This window comes from Netta rufina (genome assembly GCF_964035555.1).
Source record: "Netta rufina genome assembly, chromosome: 4".
Classification (NCBI taxonomy): domain Eukaryota; kingdom Metazoa; phylum Chordata; class Aves; order Anseriformes; family Anatidae; genus Netta; species Netta rufina.
This window is the reverse complement of record NC_140127.1, coordinates 9,444,645-9,457,772: the sequence shown is the minus strand read 5'-3', so window position 1 is coordinate 9,457,772 and position 13,128 is coordinate 9,444,645. Positions and strand designations below refer to the sequence as shown.

At 40.7% G+C, this 13,128-nt stretch overlaps 1 protein-coding gene across 1 annotated transcript in view; it reads left to right on the top strand.

Annotated features, from left to right (window-relative positions):
• BMPR1B (bone morphogenetic protein receptor type 1B) overlaps positions 1–13,128 on the top strand; it is a 30,780-nt gene that overhangs the window by 6,324 nt on the left and 11,328 nt on the right. The window contains exons 2-5 of the mRNA XM_084286865.1: positions 3,675–3,777; positions 4,776–4,878; positions 10,141–10,237; positions 10,996–11,134. Coding sequence (XP_084142991.1) covers positions 3,675–3,777; positions 4,776–4,878; positions 10,141–10,237; positions 10,996–11,134 — 442 coding nt within the window. The remainder of the gene's footprint in view (positions 1–3,674; positions 3,778–4,775; positions 4,879–10,140; positions 10,238–10,995; positions 11,135–13,128) is intronic.

Genomic DNA, 13,128 nt, shown 5'->3' with positions numbered 1-13,128 from the left:
ACACATGAAGGTGCATCTGGCTCAACAACTGTGCAATGCTCTTCTCACTTGGTTTCACGTTACTTCCCTGATGCACAGCCACTCGCTGTATTATTTTTTTCCTGGCAAATTAGCCTGTATTGAACACATTTACAAGGGCTCTTTGTTTTCTGGACAGTATCCAGAAACAATGTTTTGCTAAATTTGGCTTTCATTGTTTTCCTTAAGTGAAGGATGTGACAAATCATGTGAATTAGATGCAGATTAGGAGTCAGACAGTTTTTGAATTAGGTTATTTCAGCCAACCTTTACAGAAGTATATGAACTTCCCAGTTTCTGGAGATAAAATAATTTAACATTTTTTAATCATCTTTTAAAAACAATGCAGAAATTTGTCCTGTTGTTTTGGATGGAAATGAAAAGACAGCGTAATTCTTTCTGATATCAAAACCAGGAATATAAAGAGGAAGGGTGGACAAAAATAACAACGTCCATATGGACTCAATTGCAAATGAAATTAAAGACAAGAAATCTTTTCATCAGGTTATTTAACCCATCTGCTTGCCATAGGCACTGAATGAAGGAACGACGTTGCTTTTCCAAGCTATATATTGCCATACCTGGCTGTGTCACACATACAGAGAGCAGGACAGGAAATCGTCAGCAGGCAAGTTTTGGTAGCTAAGGTATTGCATCTTCTGTGAGAAATGGCTGTTGGCCAGTAAGGACATCTGCATGAGCAGCTGCGGAGCTGTTGGCCTCTGTTCCTCTCTTCTAACATTTAGTAAAGGTCTAAGTTAAGATCACTTCTTTCATTTGGGTAATCTGTAATTGTAGCAGCACCTTCTACATCAGTGTCTGCCAGTGTTTCTGCTTTAAGCTCCCTCTATTTTCCTGGCATGTGTCTTGGCTGTAAAAATTCACTCTTGGCTGTAAAAATTGGCTCTTGGCAAATATGTGACATACCATATCTGTGCTTATTAGTGATCACATCCAACATGTATTTAATCGCTCTCCTGCATCATACCCCAGTAAGACAATGCTTTAGTGGAGGAGGATTGCAGATGTGTACCTGGATGTATTCACTAACCTCAGGTTGAATTCCTTCTTTACTCACCAATCACAGATTCTCAGTCAAATTACACAAAATTCAAATTACACAGTTTAAGAAAATAATAATTCTGCATGGGGAAAAAAAAAGCAGCTAGGAAGTAGAGAATAGATTTTTATTATTGCTTTGTACGTCAGCCATGCACCTATGTTTCTGTTTGTGCTGTCACCAAAATAAACATAAAGTTAGAGATGATACAGACTTAGCAGAATTATTTCAAACTTGTTAGAATAGTAAACCCATTTTCATTTCTACCTCTAAGTATGAGGTAAGGCAGTCAATAAAACAGCAGGGATGCTCTGTGCACTTTCTGTGCAGTGTGTAGTTCTTTTGACAGCCTGTGAAGCAGAAGAGCTTGGGGTGGGAAGGCAGGTAAGAGAGACTTCTTTCTTTTCAGAAAAGTCACCTCTACCTCTTGCTCAAATGAGAAATCTTCAATAAAACAAAGAATTCTCATGCTGCATGAACACTTTTTATTTTTTTTTTCTTTTCCTTAAAGGTAGAAACAACTTGTACCAGTATTTATTCTGCTCAGCATTGCTATTTTAATTGTCTCACACTGTCTGTCATTACAGACATATTGTTGTCTGTAAAGAATGTGGTTCACCCTTTTTGTTGGAGCTGTATAACTTTTCCATTTTGCTCTATTCAATCTAATATTGTTTGTCTTTTTAAATCTGGAGTAAAATTGTCAGAGGGACTAAAGTGCTTGAGGATCCTAATTCCAATTTTCTGAAATGAGCTAAGTATCAGAGTCCCCCGGTAAGGAAGAAAAAGTGAAATAAAACTGCTGACTTTCCCACTTCTTTTTTCAAACGATTTGACTTTTTCTTCCACCACTTTGTTTCAGTGAACTGAACATCGTATTTATTTATTTATTTATTTTGCTGTGGACTGCTAGCTGTGGAGTTCATTTTTGTGTTTCACTTGATTGCAATTTATTGTTTTGTTGCTCTGTCCCCTGGGTTAAACTTGCTCATTACTTTGAATCAAAGGCACCATGCAAACAAATAAAATCTAATCTAATCTAATCTAATATTCTACTCTAATGGATTCCTTACAGTCTCTCTTCTTGGCAATCCTATCATTCCTATCTTAAGCTTCAGCAATGAAATCAAGGTGGCTGTTGCCCAGAAGGGTTGCTGTCTCCTTTGCCTTGCTCATGTGCACAGTGTCGGAGGAAGGTAGAAGTCCTCACTTGCTTCTCTGAGAAAGCAATTTGTAACGTACAGCTGGTTACTTTTCAAATCCAGAAGTCAATAACCAGTGATAAATTATGATTTGAAGTAATAAGCTTACTGTGGCTAGACCCTGCACCACTAATATAAAAATACGCCACAGCAAATGTTTGACATGATCCTTTCCAGCATACGTCTATCTGTAGCTAATACTTACAAATTGTGTTTCTCTATCCAAAGTGTAACAGCTCCTCTCAATTCTTGCATCTTCATTGCCTTTTCTGTTGCTGCTCTGTAAGACTGCCCTTTCCTCCTAGCAAGGAGCAAATCACCTGAAATTTTGCTGTGCTTAAATTTTCTAATCCTTTTTTCTTTTTATTTCCTTTTTTTAACTGAGTTTGTTTCTTCTCCTTGGAAAAACACTCGTTGAGCATAATAGCTGGTCTTCTTTTCCTGGGAAAATAAGGGAGTAATTTATTTTTATGTGACCTAAATGCGTTGGATTAAAGAGTTCTTTTATTATTATTATTATTATTATTATTTTTGGATCCTCTTCCTGCAAATCAGTCAATTTGTGTTTCTCGCACACTTTACATATCCCCCCCTCCCCCCCCAGTGCTTAGAAATTAATGTATAGCAATCTCAGTAAAATGCAGCCCCCCTTTCCTGCCCTCCTCTTGCTTTCCATAGCATGGAGGCATTTGACCTTCATAAAGGAAGGACATTTATCACCAGCACCATCTAGCCATCTGTTAGTATACTTGTCCTTTGTGGTGCATGGTCATGTAAACAGGAGCATTATGGATCACTTCAGGCTTATAACCCAAGTAAACAGTTATGAAGGGTGTTGATGATAACTCAAGGACTCATACACACGAGTGTTGCAGTTTGTAATATGGCTAAAACAGGAATCACAAATCACTCTTAATAATATTTTATGCTGAGTATCTCAAAAACGTTTCTCTCTCCAGGTCCCTGCCATGGTGCAGATAGCCATGCCTTGCTCCCACACACAGGGCAGACCTGTGAGCACTGACACTCGTGCTTATGCAGGTCTCCAAAGCCTTCACACTCTAACGGCTGCAAGCATTTACAGAGAATTAAGCTGTTTGTTAATGGGGTTTGTAGCTGTGAAATGTTGGAAAGGTGAATATGGTGGCGGTGATCTGCAGTGCTGTCAGCTGTCCCGCACTGTATCGACGGGTTACTGTGGGTGTCCGAGTCTTCCAGCCTGCCTTTTTCCACAAGTGCAACAGTGCTTCAGCTCTTTATATTTCATGATGCTATTAGAGGAAATACACTGTTAATGGCAGATTTTCCTTGCAAGGAGAAATGATGAAGTTTGTATTTAGCAGCACATTTTACACTTCAGAACCTTTTCATGATTCTTTCTTCCCAATCCTCAGCACTGATGGCTACTGCTTCACCATAATAGAAGAAGATGAGTCCGGTGGACATTTAGTCACCAAGGGATGTCTAGGATTAGAGGGCTCGGACTTCCAGTGTCGGGTAAGAAAACTTCAATTGCCTGGGTATTGCTTGGCTTTTTGATGCCTTTCAGTTGAAGTGCAGTCAACAGACATTACTATGGCTGTGCTTTACACTTCTGTTAATTTGGCAGAAAGTTGCTCCGCATTAATTGCTGAGGGGATTGCATTTACATCCCAGAATGGTTTAAGGTGGTGGCATTATAGCTGCTCTTTACAACAACTTAAGTTTTTGTTTTTATCGCTGCTGTTTCAAGCAATACCATTGCTCAGAGGAAGTTTAAATTTAGAGAAATGCAGTCAAGTTCAAGTCCCCATGGTAAAGTTAGTCAGGATATTATTTTATGGACCACAGCAAACTTTATGTCTTACATGCAGTTCCGTTTGTCTTTTGGATTTCTGATGCTGGAAATTCACTTTAAGTTGACAATGCCCTGTCTGAGAGCAAGTCTTGCAGTGGGACTGGAAAGGGGTATGGGCAGTGGAGCAAGATGGATCTGAAGTGTTTAACTTTTCCAAAGTTGACCTTAAATGGTTTGACATGAGTACAGGAACAATCTAGCCATGGCTGTATCATGGTCGGTGAAAGGTGTTCTGCCCAGCTTCCCATGAGAGCAGAAGCGGCACGTAAATGAGTCCACACAGCAGTTCAGAAATTCCTGTGTTTCTCTAGCTAGACTATTTTTTACAATATACTAAGTTATTTTTGTAATATAATTCAAACCAATGCACACAGGAGACTTTCAGATCTCTGTCTTGAACCATTAGTTGCAACACATCCCTTTTGCAGCGCTAGGGCACCAACAGAAATATGTAAGGGGTAAATTTATCTCTTAATTATTTATATGAAGTTTTTTTTAGTTCCACGTGGTGGCAAGTATCCGTACTCCACACAGCCTAGAAAGCTGTAGCACTCTGCAAACCAGCAACCAAGCACACCTTTCTCTCCAGTGCCAGAATGATGGTGTCTATTTACAACACAAATAATTACATCGCATTCTATGAAACTGTGTGTTTCAGGACACTCCTATTCCTCACCAAAGAAGATCTATTGAATGTTGCACAGGCCAAGATTACTGTAACAAACATCTTCACCCAACGCTGCCTCCGCTGAAAAATCGAGGTAAGGGGAAAGTACAACCAGTCCCCAAAGGATTTTTCCTGCTGCTGTCTTAGGAAGAAACAAAGCCAAAACCAAAGCACCCCCCTCCAGGTGCACATGATTAGGGAGATGAACCTCATTAAAAATTGTAGCTGAATTTCTTGAGCTGGAGAGCAGTGCCTTGACCTATAATTTCTGATGCTTGCTATTACTCATGTTGCACACATGCAATGAGCACCATATGCATGAGGGTCACACGATATTGTCATAGATGTTGCATGATCCATTTTACAAAATATTCTGTGGTAAGTGTAACGTTCCTTCATAATAAATTCTTGGCATTGACGAAAATGGCCAAGATTTTTGCTGGTCAGCATTGAGTTTAGTCTGGAGATTCAGTTCAAGGTTGCAGGAGAATTCGTAATCGTAGCATTCTGTGTTGGAAATCCAAATTGGTGTGCAGATGCATTCTTAATTATGCAAGCAGCAAATACTTGCACAAATTCATGCTCAGAGGAAGCCTTCTCTTATATAAGCTGTTCCCTTCATGCCTATGAAATTCTGCACAGATGGGCTGCAGAATAAGGCCTGTGGAGGGTAGTATGTAAATAGTTCACTCTTTACTAGCAAGCCATTAAGTCAGTGAAACCTCATAAAATGTTGACTTCCGACGTAAGAGTTATGTACTATATATATATTTATTTATTTTTTTCATTTAAAAAATATCTTTGGACCACGGGAGAAGCTCTGCAAGGAAGTTGGTATTTGTTCACACTTACTTAGTGTATCAATAAATATCATTTCAGTTTGGAAGACAATTTCTTCTTGTTTCTGACTGAGTTGGTTCTGTGTTAAATTACTTAAAAATACTGAACCAGTGCCTAACACTAGACATCTGCCTTATTAAGATTTTAGATATTTGGCTATACCACTTGCTGCTTATACAGAAAACAGTAAAACAACCTTTTGCTAGTGGCAGAAGTTGTTTGGATCAAAATTGGCTTCGCTTTGTGTGTATATGGGGTAAATAAAGCATTGTTTGAGCTCAGTGGTGGCAGACCCATTAAACAGCAGAGGGAATATTTGTTGAAAGAATAATTTCATAGAGTTGGAACAGGATTCTAGCTGCTTTATATTGCATATTGTCTGCTTTATCATGACAAAGAAAAGGCAGTGTGTTCACTCAACATACCCTGAAGATTTTTGTTTGAGGTAAGCTGTGCACTACTGGTATGCTGATAGTATGTCATGGAAATATAGTTCAGAAATTGCTTCATTAGATGTGGCTGAACAGGGCTGAAGACAGCACCTTTATTAAAGCCTTGATCAGGTATGTCATTCTTAGTGTCAGATTTGTTTTAATTTGCCGTTGCTCAATTCTAGTTTTAAAGCTCTAAGAAAAGCCATAGCTGGAATTGCAGGATGCTCAGTACAGCCATGTACAAATACAGTGTGCCCACTGTTGCCAGTGTTCAGTACTTGACTGTGATCATTGTGTCCACTGAAAACATTTAGATTTGTCTATAATTGAGTGAGAGCTGTTAGACGTGTCCATCAAATTTAACATAGGCTAGAAGTACAAGAAAGAGAAGATTAACCTAAAAACAAGCTTCTAGGAACAACCTCCTGACCTCCAGGATTCCGTGAAAAATATGTATGTTACTCAGCATTTAGAAAACAAACAGAAATTTGGCTTCTGAACTTACATCCAAGGTCATATCTCATGGGAAACACAGCCTAGGGAGATCGTCCAGCTGCAGGTCAGAGGTTGTTGAACTGCAAACTGACCCGCACACCAAGGTAGCATCTACAAAGGCAAGCAGCTTATGTCCTGAAAGTGTTTTTCCAGACCTGGCATGTGCTGAAAGGCAGTTTTATCCTCTCCCCGTGAAAAGAAAGAAGGACCATGCATGCGCATGAGGGTGGGAACTGGAAGAGTTAACACTGGTCAAAGTAAGGTTTTCTTATGCAAGACAGAAGAAGGTAACAACAGCTGAGTTTACGTTCGAGCCCATCTCAGTACAGAACTAACAGGGTAAAATACCCCAGAGATAACACGAAATCCTCATCCCAGCTGGGTGTGTGTGTTGGTAAGGAAATGAGAATCATAGCTGGGTTTGATATAACACCTCTGCTTTAAACAATAAAAGATATTCCTGGAAATCCCAGCAAAAGTGCAGGCTGAGACCAGTCGAAAGGAGAAATATATCTTTACTGATTTAGAGCCTATATAAGTAGAAGTGGTGGTGCCACCGTGTCTGGCTCCCTGCCTGTAGAGCCAGTGATGAATGGGCAAGGGAACGATTGGACGAACGACGGGGTTTGATGTGTGCATACAGTCTCCACGCCTCAGATTTCACTGCAGTTTTTGCTCGGATAATCTTAACATTGGGAGCTGGGGGGACTGGGGAGGGAGGGGAACCTTTGATATGCTGACTTCTCCCTTCAACCTGCTGCATGGCATTTCAATGCATGCATCAGCAGTGCCCCGCGGGTGGCGAAGTGGGGTGAATGAGAGGTGCAGAGGGGAGAAATCATGGCAAAATGACTGATTGGCAGGCTGTATTACTTAAGATACTCCTTTTGTCACCACCTCCTCTCCCCTTTTGTGCCAATCACTACTGACACCTGCACACATCCCCGTTTTCTTACAACCTAAAACTGGTGTGTGCTGCATGCTGGGTTTTGCTGCTATGTACGAGTGGTAGGTACATGACGAAGCTTCCTGAGCCTACTGATTTTTTGTTTTGTGCTCCCCTCGCCACACTCCTGGTCATAGCTCACTGCTGCCTCCTTGGAAGCGGCTGCTTATTCTCATAACCACACTTCTTGCAATGTTGCAGTTGCCAAGGAACATACAAATAAAAAGCACAGCATCAGGCTTCTTAAAGAGCAGAGCATCTCTGTCACCCACCCTGATACCCATCCCAGTGATGAAGTGGACTCATGGCTGAGCCGCTCTGTCCCTCTGCCTGGAGGTGATCCCAGGTGCCTAAAACAGTGCAGGGAAAGGGGTATTTGTCCTGCTGCTCCCTGGGGAGCAGCGTGATCTGGAGGAGGAGAGAGGAGGTGGTCTCCAGCAGCACCAACCTGCCTCAGTTCAGCAGTGATGTGCACAGGGAGCCATCACCTACACCAACACTGACACCTTCCATCATGTCTTGCCTGCTTTCCTGGCACTTGCTTCATACAGCTGCATACTGAAAAATTCTGCAGTGTTGGTCTCAAGTTTGTGTAAGAGCTAAACAGCACTTCCAAAATGCCTTCTGGCCTTGGGGAAGATCAAACCACATTTGTTATGCTGTCAGAATGGGAGAAGCCCATTAGAAACATCGGGCACAGTGTTTGGATCATTTTAAATTATCATAATGTGATAAAGATCTGGCATTTTATCATCCCTCTCCCCAACGTACATACTCAGCCACACACAGGCAGCATGAACTGCATTGGCACATCTCAAGTTGTGGTAGTGCAGTGCTACCACTCCACACAGCTCTGCAAACCCCTGTTTATGCTCTTCTCAGCTGATGGGGTGCAACATCATGAAGTGTTACAAACCACACATTGTAGAGGGAAATACCTGGCAGACTGAGGCTACTTAGAGCACAAAATAGAGCCTTTAGTCCTCCTCAGCAGCCCTCGCCTTCAGAGGAGAGGGCTGGATTTCCCCAGTGGGCTCTCAGTTTCGGCTTGCAGCACTCTGAGTGCCAGGCCAGGTAGAAATCTGCCACTGCAGTGGGAATGATGGGCTCCAGTGTTTTCCTGATAGACATCGTGTCAGTGTCCCCTTTCAAAGGCATTGGCCGTCGCTGGAGTGTTTACATTGTTAATGCTCCGGGAGCAGGTAGTGGCAGGTTAAAACATGACCAGCATGGTCAAAAGGTGCGCTGGGAGGTAATCTCTGTTTGTAGCAGGGAGGCGAAGGGAAGAAATAGTTTGGGGGCAAAAACAGAGGGAGAAACTGGATCTCAAAAATAAAAGAGCCTGACAGTAAACCAAGAGTCCCTTAGGAATCTCCTTGTCTCATTACCCTTGTAAATCAGAAATGCAATAGCGCTATTCTAGGAGAAGTAGATGAGGATAGGTTTCTTGCATTTTACCTTGTGTTTGGCATTAGCATGGAAGATGCAAGAAGCCATGGTGTAGCTGGAATTGCTTCAGGAAACTTATACCTCATTTGCAATATTCCAGATAGCAACTTTTTGAGAGTGGTGTGTGTGTGTACATGCTAAAATGTAATTTTGAGACTTCAGAGGCTTTAAAGTAAAGTAGTGCTAGGTATCTTTGTTTTTCAGCAGGGGTGCATGGATGAAGGTCAGATGCGCTTGTCTGAGTATAGAATACAAATTTAGGGATTAATGGTACACTTTAAAACACAGTAATAGCCTTCCATGCAAAGATTGACTGAAACATCTTAGTAGATTTTGTGCAATGACGTTTCCTCAAATTATTTTACATGGCTCAGCTTCAAAGTGTTTCTCAGAGGGACTGCTGCAAGGGTAGTTTTGCCCCCAGTATAAGACTTGCTGGCATACAGAGCTGCTGTGGAATGAATGGGGGAAAAATTACCACTTAAGTGTTTAAAATGGGGTCAGAGAGATGGATTATTCTGCAGTGATGGAAACTCATCTTCAAGGCCTCTAGTGGCTTGCATTCTCAGGGGATGGATGGTCTGCTCTGTTTCCTTGCTAGGATAAAGGCGATTATTCATTTGTCCATTATCATATTCATTATCATATTAACTGATAGGACACTAGCTAATGAGTGATTTAAGACAGAGGCGGTAATTTTTGCATGTCCTTGCTGATCACATGGGTTAAGATACAGAGTGAGATGTCCTGGTTTGCTTTCCCTAATTGATGTTTCATTTGGAGCCAAACAGGGCATTGCAAATGCATGCTTTGCTGGGGCGAGGCCTGCACCATCACATAGGCTCCTGAGGATGCCACTTCTGCCCTGTTCAGTGAGGGAAAGTGCACACAGAACCCCAATGAAATCCAAGGACACCTTGCACAGTGCTGTAGTAGCATCACAGAATTACAGAATGACAACATGGTTTGGGTTGGAAAAGACCTTAATGATCATCTAGCACCAACTCCCCTGCCATGGGCCTCACACCAGACCACGTTGCCCAAAGCCCCATCCAACCTGGCCTTGAACACTTCTAGGGATGGGGTATCCACAACTTCAACAATCTTGTGCTTGGTGTGTGTGTCTTTTGATACTGACTTTGCATCAAATTTTCCCACTCCTTTCCCCCTGCTGTTCTGCTTTCAACCACAGACTTTGCTGAAGGAAACATTCACCACAAGGCTCTGCTGATCTCGGTGACTGTCTGCAGCATACTTCTGGTGCTTATCATCATATTCTGCTACTTCAGGTAAATAATCAATACTTTACCAGCTAGTTAGCATTCTTCCCAACTTTTACCTTTTTAGAGACTCAAGAATTTGGAAACTTTTAAATGGACCTTAGGAAAAAATGAAAGCTGTTCACATTTGTCACAGGCATATCTGTGTGATATATTTCATATATAATCCTTCACTCAACAGCCTTAAAAGCCTTTCAGGTTGAAGCACAACCTTTACTGAAGGTGAGAAAGCCATAGGACAAAGTTTGTACAGGACAAACAAAACTAACGCTTCTCAGTATATTTATGTGTTGAGGAACTGGTCATAAAAAGAAGGGGTACAGGAATGTAAGTATGTCTAGAATGTTACCATAATCTACACACTTTATGTTTAAATAATTCCTTGGATTTTTTAAATACTCATGGATCCCATGACCCATATCTGCTTTTGCTTCTAAAAGCCCCACTGCAGGCAATATGATAAAATCGGGTATTTACTTGGTCTATGTGTTAAATTTATTTAAGTTTCTGAAAGAAAAGCACCTGGTTGCTTTGCAAACATGTAGTAGATAGTAGTCTCCAAGTTTTATACTTAGAATTTTGATGATGAAAACAGTTTGCTAGAAATAAAACTGGAAATATCACTCAGTGAGTCTAGCATATTCTTCAGGGAAGCTGAGGAAGCCAAGTGCCTACAAATGAAGCAAATGTGGAGAATAATGTGCATTACTCACTGTCCCCGTGTTCCTTGTATTCAAAGCTAATTTCAGTGTCATACAAAATGGCAGGTACAAACGGCAAGAGGCGAGGCCTCGCTACAGCATTGGGCTGGAGCAGGATGAGACCTACATTCCCCCTGGAGAATCCCTGAAGGACTTGATTGAGCAGTCTCAGAGCTCAGGCAGTGGCTCCGGGCTCCCTCTCCTGGTAAGGAAGCAATATTATTTGAATGTCAGTCTACAAGGCAAAAAGTAGAAGACAAAATGTTGCGCAAGAAATGGTACTTATGTCTGAAAGGAGGCAATGTGTCATTGGTTATTTTTTTTTATTATTATTATTTTATTTATTTTCTCCCAGAATTGATGATGATTTAATCTTTAGAATGAAGATTTTTTTTTTCTATGTAGACTAAGACAAAAAGTTTTTGTTTTATTTTTGTTCCCCTAAATTCAGCTCAATTCTTAACTTAGATACCATAGGGAAAATAGAGACCAATAAAGCCCAGAAAATTTATCAGGATTTATTCCAGTGCAACGGACAGCGTCTGGCCTGCAGTCTTATTTTCTCGCTTTTTATGTGCAACACACAATAGCATTTCCAACACTGACATGTAGGCTTTATGTGAAAGGAACTGCAATTCATCAAACGTGGAACCTTTTTATGTGCAGACTTCACTTTGCATTCAGAAGTCAAGAGCGAATTATTTTTCCTTGTACTGAGGTAATCTCAAAGGTTAAAGGCATGGGGATGGAGTGTACTTTATCATTATTTCTGAACTGACTCCAAGATGACTGAACCCCCTGAGCTCACATGCTGAAAAGGCAGTGGTTTTACATTCTGTAGCAAAACAGTTCTGTTCAACACTTTGTCTTCTTGAGGGCCATCGTTGCTTTTTAACACTTAGAAAAAAAAATATATATATATATTTAATTTTCATTTTTTCATGAATTATATGTATCCTCTCCCCCCACACACCCCTTTCTACCAAACTTGTTAGTTTGTAGTAAACCTATTCTGCTGATGTTGTCCAGTTTCCAAGTACTATTTATCTGTGTTTTGTTTGTTTGTTTGTTTCCCCTCGTATCTTATTTTTTACACCTGAAAGAGAAAATAAATGGGAAGCTTTGTAATTCCTTGAAATGAGGAAACAGGCTGAGTGGCTGGCTAAATGTTCAGTTTGCTCTATCAGGAGTAAGAACTTAGAGCCTCATTTTAGAAACGTGCTAATTTCTTTTGAAATTCCAATTTTGTGACAATTAACATAGCTGTCGAAGAAAAAAGCCAAGCTGACAAGTGGACATTGTGACTGGTTCTGAGCATGGAAAAGGCATGGTCTTTTTACTCCTTTGAGAGAAACTCCATTATTTACATTTAGGCTTTAAGAAAGCTCTGTCATACCCCATACCTACATCCCTTTAGCAGCTGTGGAAAGGATGGATCATGCTTATGATGGAGAACCATTTGTAATGAGAGCGTCCAACTTATTTAACTGTGAGGGGCTCTTAATATTTTTATTTCGCTTTTTGCATGCCTTCCACATCAAGATCTTGGTCTGTGCTTGGTGCTCCTGAGATGGTTGAAGATGGGACCTGTGGTCTCACTAGTGTCCCTAGCTCTCTCCCTGCCTATGAAGGTGTATACATTTTCTCCAGACTTTCCCTTTAAATAGTGATTTTCTGTGGAAGAGAAGAAAAACGAGAGCTATAATGAAACTTGCACATGGTAATAAATGTTTGCTGCATTTCCCAGACAGCTACAACCACTACAGGCTCACTGGAAATGCACGGATTAATACCTCTGGGCCCATGCCTTGAAATAAGTGGATAGAAAGTGCCTGGCAATAATGCTCCAGACTTTATTGTGAAAGAATTTGTTTTTGACTGCTTTATTTCATATTCAAAGAATGAAACACCCAAATTTATTATTTCAGAAAAGCAAGCTGCAAATTTATTACAAAATGTTAGGTTATGACAAACAGTAATGTCTTCCTTCTGTGCAGAGCATTTATTCCAATGAGTGTAGATATTACACCAAAACCAAGCATTAACCAAGATTTTATCAATACTTTGACATTCAGGAAGCATTCTTTTTCCTGGTCTGTTTGTACCTCTGACAGAAAAGTTTGCTGCAGGTCAAATACTGCCAATCAAATTTTAAACAGGGTGGCAAAACATTAAATTTTAAATAAAAAGCTTTGAGCC